Here is a 23,584-nt window from a genome sequence, read left to right as displayed (position 1 = left end):
CCTCTGCAGAGCACACCAGCTTTTGTCCCATCTCCCCCCAGATCTCTTCTTTTAATTTTCTTCACCATAAATTTATCAAAATTAATTAATGTGGTTTTTTTCACTTAAATAAATATGCTACCTCTAGCTATATATACATATATGCATATATATACACACTTGTATATACATATAAAAATAATTCTTCCAATCCAGGCTATGCTTATAGATGTGAGGTTAGCTTGTAGGCATGCTGCAGTATATGGGCTGAAATTTAGCTTTACATTTTTTCCTGTCCCACTTGGTATTGTGCAGATGCGGGTCCTTTCCTAGCAAAGCCATGATGTCACACAGAGAGAGAGCAGAGAGGATTTGCAGGTAGCCTGAGCTCAGGCTAACCCTGTTACACTGCAGACATCCTACATCTAGAGCAGGGTGAGTCAGGCAGCACACGAGGTTTTTTGCCCACTCCCTGACTCCAAACACACGATGCAGGCATAGCCTGCATGTCTCTAGGAACCAGAAGTGTCCCTGTTTTAATGTCCTTAACAGCATTACAAAAACTATGCTGTTGTCCTGGTTTTGCATACCCACAGCAAAACAATCATCTCAAGGAGCTGCCAGACAGCTTTGAGTGCCAAACTGACAGAAATACTCGGGAGAGATGCAAATTCAGCTCTGTTATATAGAACTGTATAATGCTCCTGTGGCCTTCATGAAAATATCCACCAAGTGTCCTTTCAACACGTAAAGCCAGGGCCAGTCTGAGACTGAGCAGTCAGGCTTATGAGCTGGCCAACTGAATTATAACCAATATAAGCTAGAAGGCTCAGAAAGGGAGGTGGCACCTATGTTTTCCCCCTTATTTGCTGGATTACAGATGATCACTGGACTGTGGCAGGATACTGAGGGAGGAAAAGAACAACGTGCAGAGGAGCAGGTGAGGAGGTACGGTAAGCGGCCGCAATAGAGGGAATCCAAACGCAGCAGACAGGCGGTGAAAGTCAGGTAATGACTGGGAGATCTGGAAAGAGGAGATGAAAGGAGACTAAGCAAGGGGAAGAGGCATGAGAAAAAAGCAAGAGAGAAAGTGAGATAAATGAAAGATAAGTCTAAGGAATAGAAAATTTAAGGAAAAGGGCATATTTCTTCTTCTTGTCTTCCCTCTCTCTCCACACATCCTTTTAGTGCACTTCTCACTGCTGCTTCTTAATGTTGTAACTGAAGAAGGCTCCCATCTAAGATAAGATGCTGGGCTCCCCCTCTGCTATAGCAGCACAAAAAAGGGTGACTGCACATGTATAACATCGCATCATAGACTTGCCTATAGTGCTGAACCATCCCTTCCTCTGGCAAATCTTATCTGTGAGGGTGTACGGTTTGCAGCCAGTAATGGTACATGTTGCAGGAACAGTCCAGAAGTCTCATGCAGAGAAGGCATTTTTACAAACAGGTACTGGTATAAAGCTCTTGCAAATTTGCACATGCCTTATGGAAAAGGCACAGATCCAGTGCCTCCCTTCCCATGGTCAAATATCATTAAAAATGTTCAACAGAACATAAAGAAGGAAAATTCATTTCTTGGCAAGTTTCTTACATTTTCAGGAAACATAGGAAGAAGCTGAGCTTTTGTTCTAGCTTTAACTGTGGGTGAAGTCCTATGCACTGATGAAAAAATTTGCACACTTTCACACAACATTGTTCTACCTGTAGATGCAGATACCTTTCGTACAGAATTGAATGGGTGGTTGCAACAAAACTAAGGCTGCATAGGACAGGTGACCAGAAACTGGTTCAAGAGGTAAGGACACACCAATAAAAGCACATTTATAAAGATTTAGCGCTCTGAATATACGGAATGCCGAAAATATCTTTATTGTATTTTCAGGGAGATGACCCATCTACTGAAACCTAATAGGACATTTCATTACTATCCTTCAGACATCCCATGAGGAAAAGTTATTTAAATATATTATGTAGCCATTTTATTATTTTTTTCAGTATCAAATAGCTGCAGCCTACAACATGTGCTTTTTACAGAACTAAAGGAAAAACATAAAGAATAGTATTTATTTAAAAAAAAAACAACACCAAAAAACAAGGTCCAAACAGCCATCTTCTGATACTAGTCAAGAACTACTTTCTGGCTATTTCACCTTAAAAATGAGCCTCAATAATCTGACCAACCATTTTGAATATAGTAATTATAGAAGACAAGAAACATGCTGTTACTAGATTCTTATTTTAACAAAAAATGCCTCATTTTATGCTACCCTTCTTTTCAGATCTTTGCAGCCCATGACTGGATTTATACTGTTCTTTTAATAAATAATGTGTCTGTATCATTATCATTCTGGTCAGTGTCTTCTGAACATATCCAGGAGACAGAGGAAGTATGAAAATTCAAAAAACAGATTATTAAAGAGACCAAACTAATGACTCTCACTTTTACTCAAAGAAAATAATATTTGAAATACTGTCAAATGTGATAGTGGGAAAAATGAAGCACAATGCCCTATATTTACAGCAGAATCATATTTTTAAAACATGCCAGTCACCTTTCAGAAGTGTAATTGGTGGTTGAAGTGATCAGAACAGGAGATACCTCAGAGGTTTGAGCTATTCCAGGACAACATAGTTGGTGAAAGTTTTTGACAGTATATTGTCTTTCCTTAGAAGTTTTGTTTATGTTCGTAATAAAAAGAAATTCTAATGGCTTCTTTTTGTTCTTTGGGTTTTTTTGCTTTTCAGCGAGCATTGACAGGCATGCCTGAGAGACTCCAATCGGTGTCAAAGCTGGATATGGACTGGGATACAAGTAGAGGCAGCAGAAAAATGATAATGAAAATGAACCATTCAGTATTCTGATGAAGTTGAAAAATTAGGACCATTTACATAAGTCAGAACTTATTTGCATTTCCTGACATTTCTGTACTCTTTTCCCTCGATTGAGAGTTTATATTATATAACAGATAGATTAATGAGCAAAAAAAGAAAAAAATAAGCAAAGCATCCTGCCATTACAGTTAGTAGTACCTGCAGTTTGGCCAAATTGCTTCCCCGCTTTTAAGTCTGTTTTAAAAACAGATTCAGTGATATATGCATCCAGGACAAAGCTTTTAAAGATCCTCCAAAACTGCATGTTTAAATACTTATTTGCACAGGCCTAGTGGATATTTTATACAGAGCAGGGGCAGATTCAAATCTGGCATTTCTGAGTAAGCAGCATTCATAAACCAAAGTACTTTCAGAAACCCTTCAGAACTTGTCCCCTTGTCTTAACTAGCATTATGAAGAAGCTTTAACAGATGTAATAGGCACACAAATAGCAGGTTCTAAATGATTCTGTTTCACAGTAGGCAGAGCATATTCTCAAATTATTCTCCCATTTAGATGCTCTTCCTGATTTCAAAACGAGATAGAAGTTATCAGAGCTAGAATTATATGCCTACTGACTACTGCTTTTAATTATTCTGAACATATCTGGAACTACTATGTAGAATGATATTTATCAGTGCCAATACTTTCAATAGCAGGGAGGAGATCTTCTACCCCTTTCTTTCCTCCTCTGTCCAAGGCTCCGTTTTCCTGCAGGACAAGGGGAACAAATCACACCAACTCATCTCTAAGTGCACAACAAGCCATAAAGAAAAAATGTCTTTTGCCGTATTATGGATAGGCTAGAATAGCTCAGCTGCTGATTCCTCCTCTCCATGACAGCAGAAGGGCAGGTATTAAATACACCAGAGGTTTAGACGGGCCAGGAGGTACTAATACCTACGTGAGATGACTCTCAGCAACACATCAAGCATGCTTTATCTCCAGGTGTAGGACCTAAGTGCTGCACTCACTGACTCTGCCCCAGACCCTGCAGGCATTTGCCCACCTGTCCCCTTTCACCAGTGCTGCCCCTTGCCCTCACAGCCAGGTCTCACTGAGCCTTGGAAGACTCCAAACTTCTTAATTTTGGTATTTAAAGAAAAGCATCCACAGGAAGAGCCTGTAAAGAAAATGATTTCCACGCCAGTGCCAGCTGCAACTTAGGGCAATGGAAGCGGAGATTTTACCAAGCTTTCCTTTGCAGCACTGCAATGGAGAAAGCACAACACCATTCTCGTGAAGTCAAATTAAACAAAATGCCATTAAAAACTTAGCTGCTGAGACAACATTAAATCAAAGCTGACCAAACAAAAACATAACTATGAGAGAAGTAATGGCCTTAATTTAACTAAGCAATTCCTGAACACTGCAGCCTGAATAATAGGAAGAACTCTCCCTATAAAATCCTCTCTCCCATTTCACTGGCACTGTAACATGTGGGGAGTTTGGCAGAAAACACACTAAAGGTACTGAAAGTCTATTAATTAACAGGCCCTGTGTATAAGCAAAAAGACTAATGGCACAACATGGCAACGGAAAACAGGTGGTTCTGAGACTACACGTATCCAGCTTTCACAAACTGCAACAGCATTAGCTATGAAGGTGCTGAATGCAACTCACTGGACTGAAATGAGAACCCTGCTCTGATTTAAATCTGCTCTAATTTGGGTCAGCAGGAAACTGGCTCCATATTTCCCCTGAGCCATGGAGGGTAGGGCACTGCTCACCTCCCCACCTCTGAACAACACTCGGGCACATCTGAGGTGCTATGGCTAAATGTTTAACATCAGCAGTGGAGATCTCATAAACAAACTTCAAAGTGAATATTTCACTAGGCATATGTAAGTACTTATTAAGATTTATATCACATCTTCAGTGCCCTTGACATTTTACAATAGCGTTTATTTCCTTACTTGCTAATTCACAGAACTGGATAATCTACAAGGAATTTACACATTCGAAAGGAGCAAGATTCTTAGGCATAACTTCACAAATACCACATTAACACGACAACATTCTTGTATAAACATACACAATGCTAAGCAGGAATAAAGCATCTCCTAAGGGCAGAGAAGGCTCTGTATGCCACTGCTGTGTACGCCGGAGGCGAAAGGACCGTTTGTCCTGTGAAGCAGCGCTCCGTGCTGCCTCCCGGGGCTGAACACGCAAGAGGAAAGAGGCTGGGAATTAGGTCGGTGAATCAGTGACCCTCCAGTTGTATCAGCCCAGCACTCTTGTTAGGGGAGGGGCGATAAAACAATTCTAAGGCTAAAACAGCTCCATGAAGATAATGAGATCTAGCCTACAAACGTGGATTCCTTTTTTTCCAATGAAGAAAGAGCCCATGAGTAGTCTATGTACTGTGGCTATTTATAAAGTCCAACTTGTGGCCTGTATCCACAGTTATTAGTGCTCATATGTAAGATTAAAATGAAAATAAATCCCATTATAATGAATAATTGTATTTTCACCTGGTCACTAATGGGACATCGAAATCATTCTGAGACATCATTTCAGAGAGACACCTAATGAAAGTGTTCCCAACAAAAAGTTTTAAAAATTAAATTGGGAGTTTAAAGATTCTTCCGTAACGCCAGGGAGTAGTGAACAGTTTTGGAGAGGGCACACACTGTAACTAGATGCAGGCTTTTGTTATTCTGTTAAGGATGTCAGAGGCATTTTCTTTTTTCCCTGACTCATCCTTTTCCCTAGTGGATACTCTGACCCTTAGTCCTGGCAAATCCAGCAGTACCAAAAAGTTCTCTCTGGTACCTCATTAATCACTCCCCTGCCATGTTCTATCTTACCTGCAGATGTAATTCTTCTTGCAGGATTCTTGTAAATTCAGGCAGTTTGGTTTCTCCCTGTCCTCATATGAACACACAGGAACAATAGTCTGCCGTCTCCTTTCTGTACAGGCTACGTCTCGACAGGAGCAGAAGAGCATCCCATAGCTGTGCTTTGGGGGAACTTTGTCAAAAAATAGCCGGAGGGCCTTATGACACTTCCGCTTGTTACAGATTTCATTAGACGTGCTGCTGGTGCAGGGGGTTATGTAAGCAGATCTGAACCTCTTGCAGGTATCATTTAGGTTACAAGCTTTTGCTGCATCCAAGCAATTGTTCCCCTTTGAAAGTACTGGCTCCACTAGAAAAAACAACACAACAGCAGTAAGAAATGCGTCACATTTATATTGTGTTTCGATCTTTTGTGTTTACTTCACTGTTAATGAGACCCTGATCATATATTTGTTACACACAAAACTTTCAGTGCCAGAAACTGCGACCACTCCTTATGTTTCCGAGGGTAGTGGGTTAACGAGCGGACAAGAGCACAGGCATGCGTTCAGACCTGAATGCTGGCAAATAAAAGGCCATTACACTGGGCAAAAGCTGTACTTGGTCCTCTCTGTAGCAGACATGCAGGATGAACATTGGGCAAGAGTTGGCCTCACTAAAAAGCTGTTAAAATCACTGGTAAATAGGAACGGACACCTTTGGCCCATTGCAGAAGAACACAGTGAGAACATGGGTTCCTAACTCTGGTTTGGTAAAGTTCCAACATTTTTAAAATTTTTTTCCTTGAGCAGTATGAACGACATTCAGTGTCTACACCAGGTAACAATATTTAAATGCAATTTGTATACTCTGCAGAATGTAAAAGCCACATGCCTGTTGCTACCGGTTTTGAGATATGAAAACAGCCTACCCAGCCAGAAAGGAAAGCAGGTGCAGCCCCACCACTGTGAGCTCTCTAAGGCCACCCAGGAGGCCCGTAAGCTCCATGCTTAGTTAAAGACACTTCTATAAGATCTATAGATGCCACCTGAACCCTGGAAATTTTATGAAGTTTAGGCGCTTTGAAGAAGCTGATAGAATTAACGAGTGACTGTAAAAGAAACATTTTAAAATAAGGAGCATGTCTCTCACACACACACATGCACACTCTAAAAGAAGTTATAGAAAAAATTAAACTCAGACAAAAGTTAAGACTATAATTACACATTTAATTTTGCAATACATTATCCAGATATTAAAACTCAGTATATGCTTTGCTTGAAAATGAAGGCAACTGGCATTAGAATGCAAAATACAATGAAGAATAATTGTAATGCTGCTTTGGATATTAGGAATGCCAACATTACAGATCCAAGAAAATACATGAACTTCCCATCGCTACAGAATTTGCAAGCTGAACAAAACATTTTGCAAATATCTAAAACTCTGCAGTAACCTCTTAGGGGAGTTGGCCAAAGATAAAACATCTCAAATGATCTAAAGCTCCAAGTTCCTCTTAAAAACAGCCTTTTTTCTAGATCTTCCACCTTTTCCCAAAAACTCAGTCCAAGGCCCTTCTACAACTCAGTGCCACTCTTCTTCATTCTCCTACCCCTTTGTCTCCCATTCCCAGATCAGGACGTCAACCTTTTATCTTTTTCCATGGCAGGAAAAGATGATGTAGCTTGGGAGACACACCGCACTGAGGTACTGCATTGCCTGAGCTGACTGTGCCCAAGATGAGCCTTGGTGCGAGCACACACTTCACGTTATACAAATACATCATCTGCTACTATCCCTGTATCTTACCTATCCAGAAATAATGCCGTGCATAAGTAGCATTGGATTTGTTTTTCGCTCTAGTGATATGCTATAACTACGTTCAGTGGATTCATATGTTTAGCCTTTGTACATCTAACACTCACACTCCAAGTCCTTCCCTATCCCAGCTTCTTGCGCAATAAACTGCAATTTTTTGCTTCTTATCTTACAAATTGCAAAACTATAAACATGCAACATTTGACTATACATTAACAGAGCCAAGCATTTCTTATAATAGCAGCCTACCAGTTTAAGCAACACCAGATGCAGAAGAGATGAGACATTCAAAATACAACTCTCTCATAAAATTGTAACATTTTTATATATAATGTTGAACTACATTAGCATACAACTATAACCTTAAATATGAACTCTCAAAGTTTTTTAATAAAGTATATAGAATTATATGTTTAGTACAAATATAATTACTATGTAATCTGCAGGGCATATAATTATGCAATATACGAATAGTACATACTAATTACTATGTGATTGCAATGTAATTATATGGTTATGTGTGTCTGGGAGTCAACTGCTGAATCCCACTCTTTAAAACAAGAGTTTGTGGAAGAGCTCTGAATGGGGCATTTCAATACCAACAGGCGTCAGCTTACCGTATAACATATTATAAAGCATTCTTTAAAAGAAAACCCAAGATGTAATAGAACACCTCTTTGCTGATAATCATATACCTATTTTCCATTAAGGGTCCAAAATGTAGTAAATGCAGATACAGAATTAAAAAGCACTGTGAATATGGACACCTCAAAAACCAAAAGGGAAAGTTAATTCATCTTTTTAAAAAATAGAGCACAAGCCAATTCACTGACCAAGCAAACAGCGTTGAAAGTTATCTTGGAGGAAAGTTGAATTAGGTGTAAATTGTTCATAAACAATAGTTACGTTTATTTGTATCTTTCATACAACTTTTTATCTACCCAAGACTTGCATTCCTCTACATGTCAACTCTGAACATGGACCAGGTCTTTCGGTGTTTGGCTGTTTTTTTCTAGAACTACCTCTGGCTGTAACTTGCCACCTGCCTTTTCTATTTTGATACATATGTCTCTAGCTATTATTTCTGGCATATTTATCATCACATTATACAAATTATTTGTACCTTTTAAGACCAAGACTAACATACAGCACATAGAGATGCATCAACTGCATTTGAATTAAACAAGTCTGTCTATATCAACTCTTCTCATTAATTCTAGCTTCTCCCAAGCTTTTAAATCATGTTTTAATGCAAAATTTACAATCCAGAACACACTTTATGCTTTATTTTTATTGCAAAAGTACAATGTAATTATTTCTAAGTCCTATGGTAACTACAAACAGTTAACAACACTGAGTGTTTCTGAGGATTACTTACGCAGCAGTAATACCTAAGGTCAAAATTTCACCCAGCTTCTGTTCTGTAAAGTTTAAATTATTAAGACAGGTGGGAGTTTGGCTCTTACTAGGTACTGACTACGTTACGAGCAAATGGATCTAATCCAGAGCTACTTTTCCTGACAGCACCCTTTGAGAAAGGTCTGTGTAAGGAGATCTTTTTTCAGTTTCCCCCTCTCTTGGGACACTTGGATATGGATCGGGGGCTGTCAGAGCAGCAGCCTGAGTCAAGTAACAATTTCTTCCTGCCACTATTTCCCTACCCAGAGCTTCCTCCCTCCTGAGTCCGCTTTGACTTGGGCCCATTCTGGAAATCTCTGCCAAACCATGCAGCTCCCTGCTCCCACCAGATCACTGAAGACTCTGATGTTAAGACATCCAGGCAGGTGGTAAGTGATGCCTCATGCCTGTGTGTGAGGCATCGGTTCCCACCTGCGGCAAGGAGCCCAGCAGAGCAGATCTGCAAACACCAGGATGCAGCCTCCCATCAGAAGTCACCAGTGGTTGCAGCAGCAGCTCCCAACATCCAGAGAGTTAAGATACCCAAAATTGTCTTCCTACCAGGCAGTTTGCTGTATGCCATGCGCAAAAACTCTGGGACAGGAATAATTGGCTTACTGACACTGATTGCCAGCTACCAGCTCTTCTACTGCACGTGTAACACGTGCATACGAGGTGAGATGTTTTTCTGATAAATTCTACTGATGGAAACCCAGGCCTTGCCTTATAGTATAAGGTGTTACCACTTTGATATTATCTCCTGACCCCCCCCTACCCTGGCCCAACATTGTCACATCTACAACAGTTCTCGACTCAAGCTCCCATATGACCACAGGAACAAGCCAGCCAAATGCTCCGGTCTTTTATCCAGAGATGTTCCTCAAGTTTTAATAGGGCTTCCTCTGCCCTGTGTGATCTTCGTTATGCTTCACCCTCTTTCACAGTCTCTTCACCTTAATCTTTCATCTTCCTTGCATTTCCATTTCTATTTCAATTCTGCACCTACTGAGCCTTTGGCTGTCTCCTCAACTCCTGTTAACCCCATGGTGCCCAAGAAAGGATTCTCAGGGGATGGTGGGAGCTTCTTATTCGTGCTCCCACTAGACGGAAGGAGCGAAAGGACTATTACTTTTTCTATAAGATTCTTATTAAACAGCAAAATGGACACTTAGTTTTCAATTTTCTTACAGCACATAAAAAGCAATTTACTGAGGTTGCCATTAAAATTGCAATTACTATTTGCAAGGAATTAGCATTCGTAGGTTTTCCAGGGGTTTTAGTGAAGGGAATGCTGTAAAGAGAGTAGTAAATGTTAACATGATGGAAGGCAAAATTACGAAACGATAGAGGTGACCACATGGGTATGGGCCTACTCCAACGCAGGTGCAGAATGTGGCTTATAGGAACCAAAAACTGACCAGAAAAAAGAGGAGAACCATGATCCCACTTTAACAAAAGTGCTGCTACGGGGTTCTCCAAAGTACTTCTGCTTTGTAAGAGGCACAGATTAAAAAATAAGGTAAGCATGGGAAATATTGTCATCTGCATCTTCATGGATTCAAGTAAACTACCAGTTTCCTGGACAAATTATTTCTAAACACCAATGGCAGAGTAAAAAAGAGACAGCCCTGAGAAATCATGAGACTGATACACATACATGTTATTTTGAGGTTCTACTTGCCTTCTACTCAGCATTTAGAGAATATTCAAGTCTACTTCCAGACTTTTCCAGAATCATAATAAGCAGGTGCTTTACTTTTTAAACTAAAGCTAATACATTATCAGCTATACCCAGGGCTTTCAGAGTACTACCAAATATGACAAGATGCATGTTGAAATTACAATTGATGGCAGCAGTAGGTACAACAGGTGACAGAAATGTTGAGAATGACTTCTGTGTGCAGAAGGGCACACACAGGGCTAGAGCAACAAAAGGACCTCAACAAACAAAACTGCCTAAACCGAGACTTTAGGTTCCTGAGACCAAAGCTAGAACATTTTACATTCCTGGTCAGTCATGTAAGTCTTTGATAACACAAATTCCACAGGTTCCTAGAACTGTTTTCTGAATACACCCATAAATCTTCTTAAGGAAGTAAAGACTGTCTGCTGTTCAGGTCTTGTAGAGATCAATAGCATTTACATTGCTTAGGGTGAACCAGCAGACACGATTGGAAGTGTTCATCACTCAGCTACCATGTTCTGCACAACTGCTACATCCAAAGTCTTTTTCGAAACACCCTGGCCTTTGTTTCTATCAGACTTCACTGATGAATCGTCCACCAGGATCTAGGAGGCTTTGCTTCAATGCCTTCCCTGACCTGGAGACTCAGAATCACTGTTCTCATTTCCCAGAAGGGTTCTCAAACATCTCATTGCAGGGTGTTCTCAAGATGGTACATGGGAAATAGTGCATATTGCAAAACACAAGAGAATCCATGATGTTTCAGCCTAAGGATGAGAGCTCTCTCTGGAAGGCAGATTGCTGGGTTCTGCCTTGCACTGGGGAAAAAGAGTTCTTTCTCTTATAAGAGCAATCACTGGAAACCAGGATTCCTTTCCTGCAGATGACTCTTAATTACAAGTCTGCAGAGGTATGAGCCCACTTGTGCTCTCTTCTTCGAATTTCTTCTAAAAAAAACATAATCCATTCTGTATCACAGCTCTTCCTCTTCCTTCCAGAGCAACCTACTGCCTAATCCATAGAGTAGTCTCTCAGGCTTTGTGAAAACCCGTAGAGAGGAGCACAGAGCACAGGCTTCTCACTTCCTCAAAGACTATTCTGATAGCTAACTTAATGACTAAAGCACCATGACATCTTCTGCTAGGTGCCCATTAAAAGAAGAGTGGCTCTCTACTACCAGGAGAGCACACCAATTGCTGTGTGGACAGATGCATTTGCCTGAGGCTGTGAATCTGTCTCCTCAGGTTCAAAGTCTTCCAACAAATCTGTTTCTCTATTTCTTATTGTCCATCTAGAGATTTGTTGTAGAGGTTTTTTTGTTGGTTGGCTGGGGTTTTTTTTTGTTATTTTCAGTTTTTTACACAGTATTCCCTATGCACTTTACAAGGATTCTGAGTGTCTTTAGATATCACCTGGAAGCAGAGGGTCCTGACTTTATGTGTCCTAAATCTATCTCTTGGTCTGTTTCTGGATGTTTAATTCTACGTGCTGCATTTTGCATCACCTGAGTTCACCACTGGATCTGGCCTCTAATAGTTAGCAGGACTCGTCTCCATTTAGAGTTAGATCCTGATACCTTTAGTTGCCCAGTTCCTTGTACATTTAATAGATGTTACAGATAAAGACTGCAAGAGAAAACTCCTATGCTGAATATTTGTTGATGAAAAAGGGAAGAAATAATGTTTTAAGATTTCCTTTGGTACTTTCAGTCTTTTCTGGGGAAGAATGGGGAAAGGCTGGGCAGAAAAAACAGGTGACTGAGCCCCATGGCTTGACCAAGGGACATCTGCTCTGCTCAACTTACAGGTTATGAAAGAGGAAAGTCTTACAGTAAACTGGTTTAAATTTTTGTTCCACGAGAGCAGGGAGGGAGAGGAAACTGTTCCCTGCTGTTAACAACATTGTGGTCTGCTGCTGAAATTCTTTCTGTCTTCACTCACACAAATATCCTGATCTATCACCTTTCATTTCTGCTACAAATCTAATGAAAGATTACGCCAGGTTCTCTAATTTTCCATGTGGCACTGAGGACGGGAGTTTTGCATTATACTCATGCCAGCATAGTTAAATCCATTTTATTCACTAGAGCTATTCTGAATTTTCAATAATCTAACTTCAAGAATTTGGTTCTTTAATGCAACTTTTACTTCTGCCCAAGCTATCTCATGTAGAAGGCAGAAACATATGAATAAAATCAGAGGCTGCTAAACAAAGACACTTCCAATTCTTGCAAAGTGATCCAGTCACTGTTTCTCACATAACTGCACCAATGATTTCAGTTCTATCCTAAAGATATTTAGAGTGCAAAGGTCATTTTAACGTATCTACACTGCACTAGCATTAGGGATGGATTATGCATGACTGAGACCATATACAGAATGTATTTTTTTCTGAGGGAGTGATCTCAGTCATTCCATATACAATTCATGCTCTGTACTGAGTCAGAGGGCAACAGAATTGAGAAGGAACTAGCACACACAGAAAAACAGAATAAACCTGTGAAAATATTCAAACCTACACGGTTGCCATGAGAAGTGATTTACTGCATGCAAGTTCTCAAGACACAGTGAGGGACTGTTTACCAAAGTCATGCCAATTTGCAGGGCAACTTTCAGCATTTCTTTTTATTACTGCAGAATTGAATTCACAACTTGTTTCCTCTTTTCCTCAGACTTGATTAATTACCGTGTTAACATAACTACTATTATCCTGCTTATAATGGGCTCCCTCTAAAGTGCTGCCCCAGCAAAATAAACCAGGAGAAAGCTTCTAGCTCTTTGCTGCAGCACTGCAATCCTTTCTAATCTCACTATTTTTCAAATTTATGTTCCATTCCAATAAGGCTCGTGTGAATATTATAGCAAATCAGATAATACAAGGTTATGACCCTTGTAATTGATCCTTCAAGGTTCTTTTTGCCCTTTTCCAGTTGACGTGGTAAAAATTACATTTAGATGTGCTTGTTGACACTTGAGAATTCACTTTGTTGGTCATATACACTGTTTCAGAGAGATCACATTACATAATGATGTATTTCTAGTGCTTTATTTCTTCGATACCTACAACCCCATTAAGCTGTAAGCAAACCTCCCGTGGGGCTGTAAGACTACGAGTATCAAGGGGGCAATGCTCCCATATTGTTCCGAGGGAGTGTAGCTGGAGAAAGTACTATGTGAGGATACAGGGTTAAACATTAGCTACTACTTTTAAATATTGTCAAATAAATAAAAGCAGCTTAAAATAAAAAGTTAAATTTCCCTTTGTAGAAAAATACACATTTTAATGAACACAGACCATGTATGCAGGCACTAGAAATCAGTTATCTGTAGCAATGGTTTCTGTATCACATGATCACTGGAATAAAGTGATTAATTGGACTGTCTCAGTAAATGCGATCATTACACTTTTAATTAACCTTTTCAACCTCTTGCACCTTTTAGTTTTGTTATACATTAAATTTTTGCAGTTTTCCAGTTATTATGCTTGACTAAGCTTAAAACAATGCAGAGTTGTGTAAGAAAGATAAGAAAAACAATTCAAACAACTCTTACTGTTCCTAATAAGAAAATACCGCTGATACTGTCATCATACAGGTAGTTATAAATCAGGTGGAGGACAGACATTCAGAACTCTGTGGCTACGTTCCCACCTAATCTTTGTTTTGGCAGCACACTGTTATTTAATGGCTATGGCTACCAGGAAACTAGCTTTTGAAAATTCTTTCTCAACCTAGTTATAACTACTCCATATAAATCATACAATGATCAATTATAATAATCTTAGCTTCATCCATTATTTAAACTTAGCATTTGAATCTACACAGCAGGAGTGCAGGAAATTCCAGAGTCCTCTCTCTGCTCACTAACAACTGCTTTATTCCTGAAGTCATGCCAGTTACAGAACAGAAGGGGCCAGATACGCTCTTAGCTACGACATCGAAACCCAAAATGACCACAGATTTCAGACGAGGAAAGCTTTTTGGCCCTGAATATGGTATTTTTTCTAACCATGCTAGCTTCCTGTTGCTGAAGCTAAATTCAACCTGAGATTTTGTTTTCCCTACAACGGCGCACCAAAATCAGAGTTCTTACAACTATACACACTGAGTCTAGAAACTCTAGAAAGACAAGACCTCACACATGATAAACCTAGCATTCATATTTGATCGTAGGATCTCAAAGTTGGAAGAGATTTCATAAAATAATCCACCCTCCTGCCCCAGCAAGACCAGCTATAGCCAGAACAAACCCTGACTGGTGCAGTCCTAGACATATCCAAGTCCACAGGACAAGTGGGCATGCATGCAAAAGTGCTGAGAGATCTGGACTATGTCACTGTGAGGCTGATCTCCTTTTCGTAGGTCTTGGTGATTAAGGGAACTTCCTGGTGACTGGAGTAAAGCCAACGTCACAAATATCTTCAAGAAGAGCAAACAGGAGTATATAGGGAATAAGACATGGGTCAGCCTAGGCTCGGTTGCAGGGATAATTATTGAGCAAGCCCTCCTTGAAGCCATATCCATGCACACGAAGGAAAAGAAGATGATAAAAACAATCCACATATATTTATCAAGGTCAAATCAGGCCTGACTGCCTTCTACATGGAGATGACTGGGTCAGTGGCCAGAGGAAGAGCACAGTGTTGGTTTACATTGACTTTAGAAAGCCTTTTGATACAGTCTCCTATGTTAATCCTTGCAGGCAAATTGGAAAAAAGTTTGGATAGGAGGAGCACACAGTGGAAACTGGCCCTGCTTCGAGTGAGACTTCAATGATCTCCAAAGGTCCTTTCCCACCTTAATTATCTGCCTAATCTATGCTCTAACCTGTTGTTCAATAACTCCACAGCCTCTCCAAATAGCTATCCAATATCCCCTATGTATCCCATTAACATTTTTTCCTGGTATCTAATCTAACTACCACTTCTTGCAACATAATTCCCTGTTTCCTTCCTAACTTTACTCCTTTCCTCTTAGCAACGGCTTTCTAACTTCTTAAAGATTGTCATCCTCCCATCACTCCACTCTTCTTTTAAGCCAATCCTTCCTGATCTACTAATTTTTCCTTCCTAACATAAGTCATGTTTTCTAGATAACTAAACTTAATGCTATTGTATTCTCAGGTTTGAAAAAAAACTGGAGTACAAAAAAATCCATTGACCAAGACTTACTGTACGAGTTGTACTCAGGAAATCGCTACAGACAAACAAAACCTGTTAATTCAAGAGTTGCTGAAGCATAGCTTACTCCAGCCTCAAGCAATACCAGTGTAGGTAGGGATGGTTTACACGCACTGACTGTCTACTGCAGGAGTATATATTAGCTTATCTATGACAGCAGCTTGCTCCTGATGGCTATAACCTGAAAAAAGAGTCAAAGTATATAAAACCTTAGTAGAAAAATTACGTTGCTTATTCTGCAGTATTACTCTTTCGGAAGGAAAATCAAGAGAGGACACAGGACTGGAGAAGTGATTGTGAATTGAGTCCGACAACAGTAGCTGATGGGATAAATCAGGAAACATTTGAAAGCAGCAAGCGTGGAAAGATACTCTAGCATAACAAGAGAAAAGCTCTACCTTCTCTAAAGCTCTCCTGCAACTCCTGTCAGGTAGACACAGATGTCTCTGTGGTCACGACAAAAGTACATTAGCACAAGTAAAATAAGAGGCTAAAATCATAGTGAAAGCAACAGAAACAGAAACGGGGCAGATGCTCAATTAGTGACAGCAGCAGTAGGGGTGGAGTGAAGGTTGCCATCATGGCAGCAGAGAGAGCAATAGAGTCAGAGAACAGCAAAAGTCACAGCAGCTGTGGAGGCACCGAATTATCTTCCCTTTCCCTGCTGCTAGTGAAAACCATTTGGGGCAGTTATCTGGCCTATCTTCCAAACAATACGAGCCTCATTCCATTAATCCACCACCAGCTGCTCTTCTCTTCTCTATCAGTTGGTCCCAATGCAATCCTGTTGAATACAAATAAATTCACCATAATGTGAAGAGGGTAACACTAACACTGGTAACTCTTGTCTGTTCATGGATTTGCTGTGGATCAGCTTCAGGAAACTGATGTGAGCTGCAGTCACTGTGTTGCTGCTGACTTCATCTTAAGTCTCATTGCTGAGACTTCAAAAGCCAGTGATCAGGGAGATGTGTGCATTGAGGCAAGTGCAGTTAATGCAACAAGGGAAATAAGATATTTTGGAAATAAGTAACTTAAATGATACTAACTTAGAGATTTAATAATGATTATGATGGTCACTACCCTACTGTGTGTCCAAAAGATAAAGTAGTACAAAACGAAGGTAAAGTGGCTGTGCATGATGTATGTCACTTACCTACATGCACCTGAGGGTTTATTAACTTGAGATCATTATGTTATTTAATGAATTTGACCACACTAATAATTACACCACTGTCTACTCTAAATTACCTTTCACTTATGCCACATATGACACATGGCAATAGATGGAAAGCTGCTTTCTGTTTTGTCTTCAGTGTTCCGATCTTTCCTCTGTTCTCCGCTGATCCCTCTCCCTGAGCTAGTCTGGTTTACTTCTACTTATCTCTTATAAATGTCCAACTTCTCTTTTTTTTTTTTTCCAAATGTAAAAACGTAGTTCTTCCTGAAAAAAGGCAAGCAGGAAATCAAATTATTTTGACTTCACTGCTAACAACATAGCACTTGTACCTATTTTTTTGAGGTGCTGCCCCCATGCCTCAGCTGTCTGGTATTCAGTGTCCAGTCTGAAGCCCACTGATCACAGTATTTTGACTTCCATTTGCTGCAATAAACTCCTGATCCAGGTTTTATGCCCTAATTCAGCCTGTGCTTTAAATCCATTTAAATTGACTAAGCATTTGATTAAGTGCTATCATGAACTGGGCATCAGCTTACACTCTCCTTGACTCCATTTTTAACTCTAAAATATGTATGGAATTCATTGGCTTTTATTTAGTGTACCAGTTCACAATATGTGAATGCACACATACTTAGGAGTAAAGTAAAAACAACTGAAATAGAAAACCAGTGTTACACCAAAATGAATTATTTCAATGTTCAAACACTAAAGTGAAACAAATGTCTAACTGGTCAGGAATGATCCTCAGTAAGTAAAATGACAAGAGTATTTACATTTAAATAGTCTATTTTATTTAGAGTTACTTCACACACACTACTGAATTGCAGCTAATTTTGGAATGGAGAATTACACCTACCCAGCAGCAGTAACAATGTCCAAGAGGCATTGGAGGGACGTGGATAAGGGATGAACTAAAAGTGTATAACACTCCTGTAATCAAAACTATAACATTTACCCAAATCCCTTATTTTTTTTTTTTTTTCAATGTTAAAACTCCTGATCACGTAAAAAGTCTTACTGCTGCAGGGAATTCATACCACGAGACTGACATCCCAACTCACGTCCTGCTGGGACACTTGTGCAGCACTGACCTAAATGGATGGGTCTGAAATACTAATTCACTGGTGATAACAATGTTAACCACATTCCCCTCACTGCAGGTGCAGCCAGTACAGTGTTGCAGAGACAGCATTTGTACAGTACAGGAGTCATTCCTCTGGCACATAACACAGCCTGCTGATCTCTGTATGATGTAGTAACATGGAGACTACAGCTCTCTGAGTCTCCTTACATAAATATATCTCTAGTTTATGGCAATTGTTCTGACTTGCTGTGTCACTGAAGCCACGGGTGCAGGATGGGTATTGAGGCTTTGTATTGCTAATTTCTGTCTCTTGCTCTCCAAGGCCTCATACAACTGTGAAACTTTCACATGTCCGATGAAGTGTATATCCAATACAATAATACAGTTTCTTCTGTAATTCAAGAGCATGAGAAAGAAAGATTAGGAATGCTATTGAAATCAACACCAAAACTTCAAATAATATGAATCATGATTAGCTGTTCAAGCTAGAATGATGTAGAAAGGAGAGATATCCACAGCGCAGTAGTGCACCAGTAAATAAATAAAGTACAAAAGTCCCACATATTTGACATTCGAAGAACAAAACTATCCATCAATGTCTTGGCACGGATCGATCAAACAGAATGCTACTGCTGAAAACCTAATAGTATGATGGTAATAATGTGGCTATAAAGCCTCTACTCTGTAATTGACTGCTTCCACTTCAAGCTAACATGTCTAAAAGAGTGACTAATGTTCACCTAAAGATTTCACTTGCATTGAACGACAATCAGCTACACCTCGCGCTATTCTCCGCAGATTGCTTATGCTGGGTAATCGTTGAGGGACATGAGCCAGAGGGGAAATAGTCTACTTAAATAAGGAAATTTATATGAAGAATGGTATGATAATCTCAAAGGAAAATATATAGTTTCTCGTCTGATTGTAAAACACAATGCAATATGCTACTTCAGCCAACACATTCCTTTCCTAAAGCAGAAGCAGAAGCATCAGCAGTGACTCCATAAATAAGTCAGAGTAGGGTTTATATTTCAAACAGGTATTTAAACTTTCAGCAAGGTACAAAAAATACACTGTATGCTTCCGAAAATTAAAGCCTATAGTCTCTGAATAAAGAACATATTTCTGGGAATTTACAGATTAATTGTGTGCTTTGGTCAGATTTTATTTTGGTAGAGGGGAAAATAATTCATTCACTGAAAGTCAATAGAGTTTATTAGTGTTATAAAACGAAACAGAACTATACACTTCAATGACATGATCTGTCTTTATCACTTACTTTTGTAATCTTACAGAGCACACTATCTTAAAAATAGTATGAGACAACAAACGGTTTATTTAGTTTTAATTCAGGAGACTAAGATGAATTTAAGCATATTTTTATACTTGCTTGAATGAAAAAAGCCTGAAAAACTGAAGAACCAATTTGGGGGTTTTTAATTCTTTGAGGCCAGAATGAAAAATTTCAATTTGCTTTGTAAGTTTCACTGCAGATAAAAATATATTTATAATTAAAATATTTGGAACTCTCTAATGGACCATGAGCGTAAGTCAGATTGCTCTGTCGCCTTTGATATATACTTAAAGGTAATTGGCTAGTCTTAGTGATGTATTTTTAAAGAGCTACCTATTGATTAATAATGTTTCAGTATTAATATAACCACTTTGTGTGGATCAAGAAACATCAATAGCAGAAACCCATATTTATCCACAAATTAACTGGATATAGATCTGTTGCTTTAAGCCAAATGGGGTGTGTTCACTCATTATTTTACAAGAGAAATGAGATAACTGTAACAGTGAGGATTAAAGCAAAACTTGGTTTTATATTTTAGCTGCACTCAATGGATAAAGCTCATGTTTTTATGCTCTTGCAGAATGCAGGAAAAATCACAGAATCACAGAATGATTTGGGTTGGAAGGGATCTTAAAGATCACCTAGTTCCAATGCCCCTGCCACAGGCAGGGACACCTTCCAAGAAAGGACACAAAAGCAAAACTCCCACCTGCAGGAATGCATGACACAGTAGTTTTGTAATCTGGGGCCTTATACTCAACCGCTGGACAAAATGAAATGGATAGTACAGACAGAGGTGGGTTTTTTCTTTTACTTTTTTTTTTTTTTCCTAAATCCAGTTAAAAATGGATTAAACCAGTAAATGATATTGTAATCTTATCCATATAGCCAGAGCTCTTACAATCACACTCATCTCACTGTCACCCAACAGGCTCCATAAGGACACAGAGGTTTGCTGATTTAAAGAGAGATTTGAAAATAATACCCTGGCCTGCATGTGGTGAGCCATCACGCAAATATACAACCGAACATGAAAAACTGCTTGTGGATGAAAGTTACCTACCTGAGACTACAGTGTACATTCACACAGCGTATTAAATGTCTGAGAAAAAAAAAAGAGTTCATTTCCATAGGAAATGGCCAAAAAAAAAGTGTGTTCTGTCTTCCGAATCCAAACACTAATGAATAAATTCAAGAAAGCCCCATTGTCAAGTATTTTAGCAATCAGCTCAAAACCTGTATTGTGCTGTGAAATATTAACAAGATCATAGAAATTCAAGGCTGGAGAGAACTATAATGGTTTGGCCTCCTGTGGCAAGCCAAACCAAGCCCATCCTTTGCAAAATATCTGCCTATATCTCCCAGTGGAGGGGATGCTAAAGCCTCCAGGGTATTATGTATAGTGCCCAGTTATTCTTAAAGTTAGATTTCTTTTCCCTAATATCTTACCTGAACATCACATACTACAATTCAGACCAATTGACAATTACCCTGTCACAAAAGATATTAGACTGCTTTGACATTTGTTCTTAATGAATCCACACTGACCCTCCTTATCACCTTACATCCCCTGGATGCTTTTAAATCAATTTTTTTAATACCCTATGCTTTCATCCTTCCAGACACTAAGTTTGGCAACTGGATCATAATTCTCCGGGCCTTTGGCAACTGGATCATAATTCTCTGGGCCTTTTTCCTAGGTTTATTTTATTGATGGTGTGTGTATATTTTTTTTTTTTAATAAGGTAGGAACAGTGTTAGTCTTTCCGCAGCCCCCTGGGATCTCCTCTTTCTTCCATGAGTTCTCAAAGGTAATTGCTAATGGTATAGCAACAGCTTCAGCTTGTTTAAGTACTCTAATTTCATCAGGCTTTTTTCAGGCCATCAGAAGGAAAAAAACCTATTATTTCTTGTGTGTTTTTCTTCCTGTCTATTCAAGACACAATTTAACTTGAAACTGAAAAGGAAATATAAATCTTTAATTTTTATTTTTTTTTGGTGCCACATCATGTGAAAACATACCATATGTTACAGGTCAAACATCTTAAAACTGCCTTCCTAAATTGCTTGCTGAGTTATGTTGAATACTTTTTAGATGATCTTTAATCATTAAAAAATAGTGGTTCTTAAAGTCAAAAATCTGTCTTTACACCTCCAATACATGCAGATCACCAAGGAGTAAAAAGACACAGGAAGTGAGACCTAACATATTGGCAGTCTTCAGTTGGGTTTTTGCTGCTCTGGAGAAGGAAAATAAAGTTTCACTCCAACTGAGAAGTTAAACCAGATTTCTGGTGACTTTGTCTCACCACAGTGGCCCAGAGAAGTAGAAGCACTCTGATAAATGAGACTCTGAAACAGAGCAAAGTTGGCCAAAACTTTATTACTGTTGTTTCATTTATGATCAAACACATAAATGGACAGCCTTTCTATTCAAATTAACTAAAGCTGCCTATGGCAAAAGCAGGATCTTCCAATGTGTGCTCGCATCTCTAGCATTTCAAAGCCCCAAACTACAAGCAAAGTGTCCTTACTCAAAAGAGACGACAAAGCCACCACATTAGGACAACCTATCCACCACCAGTTGCCCCATCACCCTCTTAAACTTGTATCCGACCACCAGGAGGAATAAAGTAATAAAATAAGGACCTCTTGAATCTCAAATGCAAGAAACTGCTTACTTTCCTTGCTATTTTCCTGAGCAAGAAGCTGGAGTCTCTCTTAATCTCTCTTCTGATCAACATATGGGCAAACTATTTGAGCTAGAACAGCGGCTAAGGCTACTGCTGCAACAGTGTGATATGGCTGAAGAAACACAGCAAATCCAGATGGAGTCTCAACAACGGGAAGCAAGACAGCACAAATAAGATCACTCACTGCCCACAGCAAAGACCATACCTGAGTCATGATACCCAGTGCTACATGGCTGTGGACCCAGCAAGCCAAGGACTTCCACAACATGTAGTTTACAGTCAGATCAGCACGGGACTTTTCCACAGCATCTGTCCTCAGCAAAACAAAATGATTTGTTGAGCCTTACAGGTAACAGAGCTGCTTCTAGCTGGTCAGGAAAGTAGTGAAAACAACTGGACTAGAGGAACTAATCAGCACCCCAAAGCCCTATCCCCACAGAGCTGTCAGTCACTCAGAGCCTGGGGAGCTCCAAACCCACTCTCTTAGCATTTCCTATTCATCTCTCAAATCACACGAAGCTAGTGAAGGGACAGTGCCAGAGGCATCAGCTTCCATTTCTGAAGGCCTCCTGGAAGGACTGTCAGTCTGCTCAGCATTCAGCCCCTGAGTCGTAGGGAGCTGAAAAGAGATGGGATCAGGGAATACTGCATCAAAACAAATATAATCTATGGCCTTCAGATGAAGGCGATAGCCATTAAACAATCCCCCAAGTGCAAAACTATGGAAAGCCCTGACACAAACAAAGGACATCTAGCTCCTGGATGAGGCACTTGAAGTCCTTCTCTAATTAGTAATTCTTTTCAAGGTAAATTAAAGTGTTGGGATAGACCTACCAGTATGTTAGAATGGCTCTTAGAGGAGTACCCTTCTCCTTGCAAAAACTCAAAATAAGCTCATTAGTAGGCTATCCACTCCACGTTGTAGTAGATTGTGCTATCTCAATTCCATAGCTGGATCTCTCAGGCTTCTGAAGCAGCAAGAGCAGGAAGGGAAATGTAATGGAAGAACAGTTTATTATAATCAACAATTTACTGTGGATGTGCATGGCCTAAAATTGCCGCTACTGCAGAAACACCACCGGGATTAGCTGCTTCCACAAACATACAACTTGCATAAAATTTCCCTATTGTATTTGTTTCCTAAGAATAGTTCTAAGGTAATTTTTGCCATTCTGTAAAAAATTAAATAGTCAACTTTTCTAGTTTGTCTTCATCCAAATACTTCTGTAAAACTCATTAATGACTGGGCTGCTCCTGGAGAAGCTCAATTTGTATGTAAAGCTGGCTGCACAGTAAGTTGTGAAGAAGCAGCATGGCACTACATCAAATGACGTTTAACATTTTCCTGCTTTCTCTTAACCAATCTCACTGGTGCTTTACATTTTGTTATAACACTTTTATACAATGCAGAATCCTAAGCCACAGTGACCCGCTCAAATTCTCAACAAGTTAAGCAGATGCATGAGAAGCAATTCAGAAAACAAACAGTAACACTAAGGAAAAGCCATTAAACATGCAGGGAAAGCTTTTACCAGGGCAAAGGGGTAGGTCAAGTTGTGCAAAAGGAAATATAAGGAGCAGTTTAATGGCTTTAAATGCATCAGTAATATTACAGC

The 23,584-nt window shown here is 39.5% G+C and overlaps 1 protein-coding gene across 2 annotated transcripts in view; it reads right to left on the bottom strand.

The window, feature by feature from the left end:
- The window catches only part of GFRA1 (GDNF family receptor alpha 1), a 140,324-nt gene that overhangs the window by 47,521 nt on the left and 69,219 nt on the right, over positions 1 to 23,584 (bottom strand). For both annotated transcript variants that reach the window (XM_086616576.1, XM_086616577.1), the window contains exon 4: positions 5,667 to 6,006. In XM_086616576.1, the coding sequence (XP_086472702.1) occupies positions 5,667 to 6,006 (340 nt within the window). The remainder of the gene's footprint in view (positions 1 to 5,666; positions 6,007 to 23,584) is intronic.

Source organism: Tauraco erythrolophus, chromosome 9, assembly GCF_009769465.1.
Source record: "Tauraco erythrolophus isolate bTauEry1 chromosome 9, bTauEry1.pri, whole genome shotgun sequence".
NCBI lineage: Eukaryota > Metazoa > Chordata > Aves > Musophagiformes > Musophagidae > Tauraco > Tauraco erythrolophus.
The sequence above is the reverse complement of the archived record's forward strand: the minus strand, read 5'-3'. Positions and strand labels throughout refer to the sequence as shown.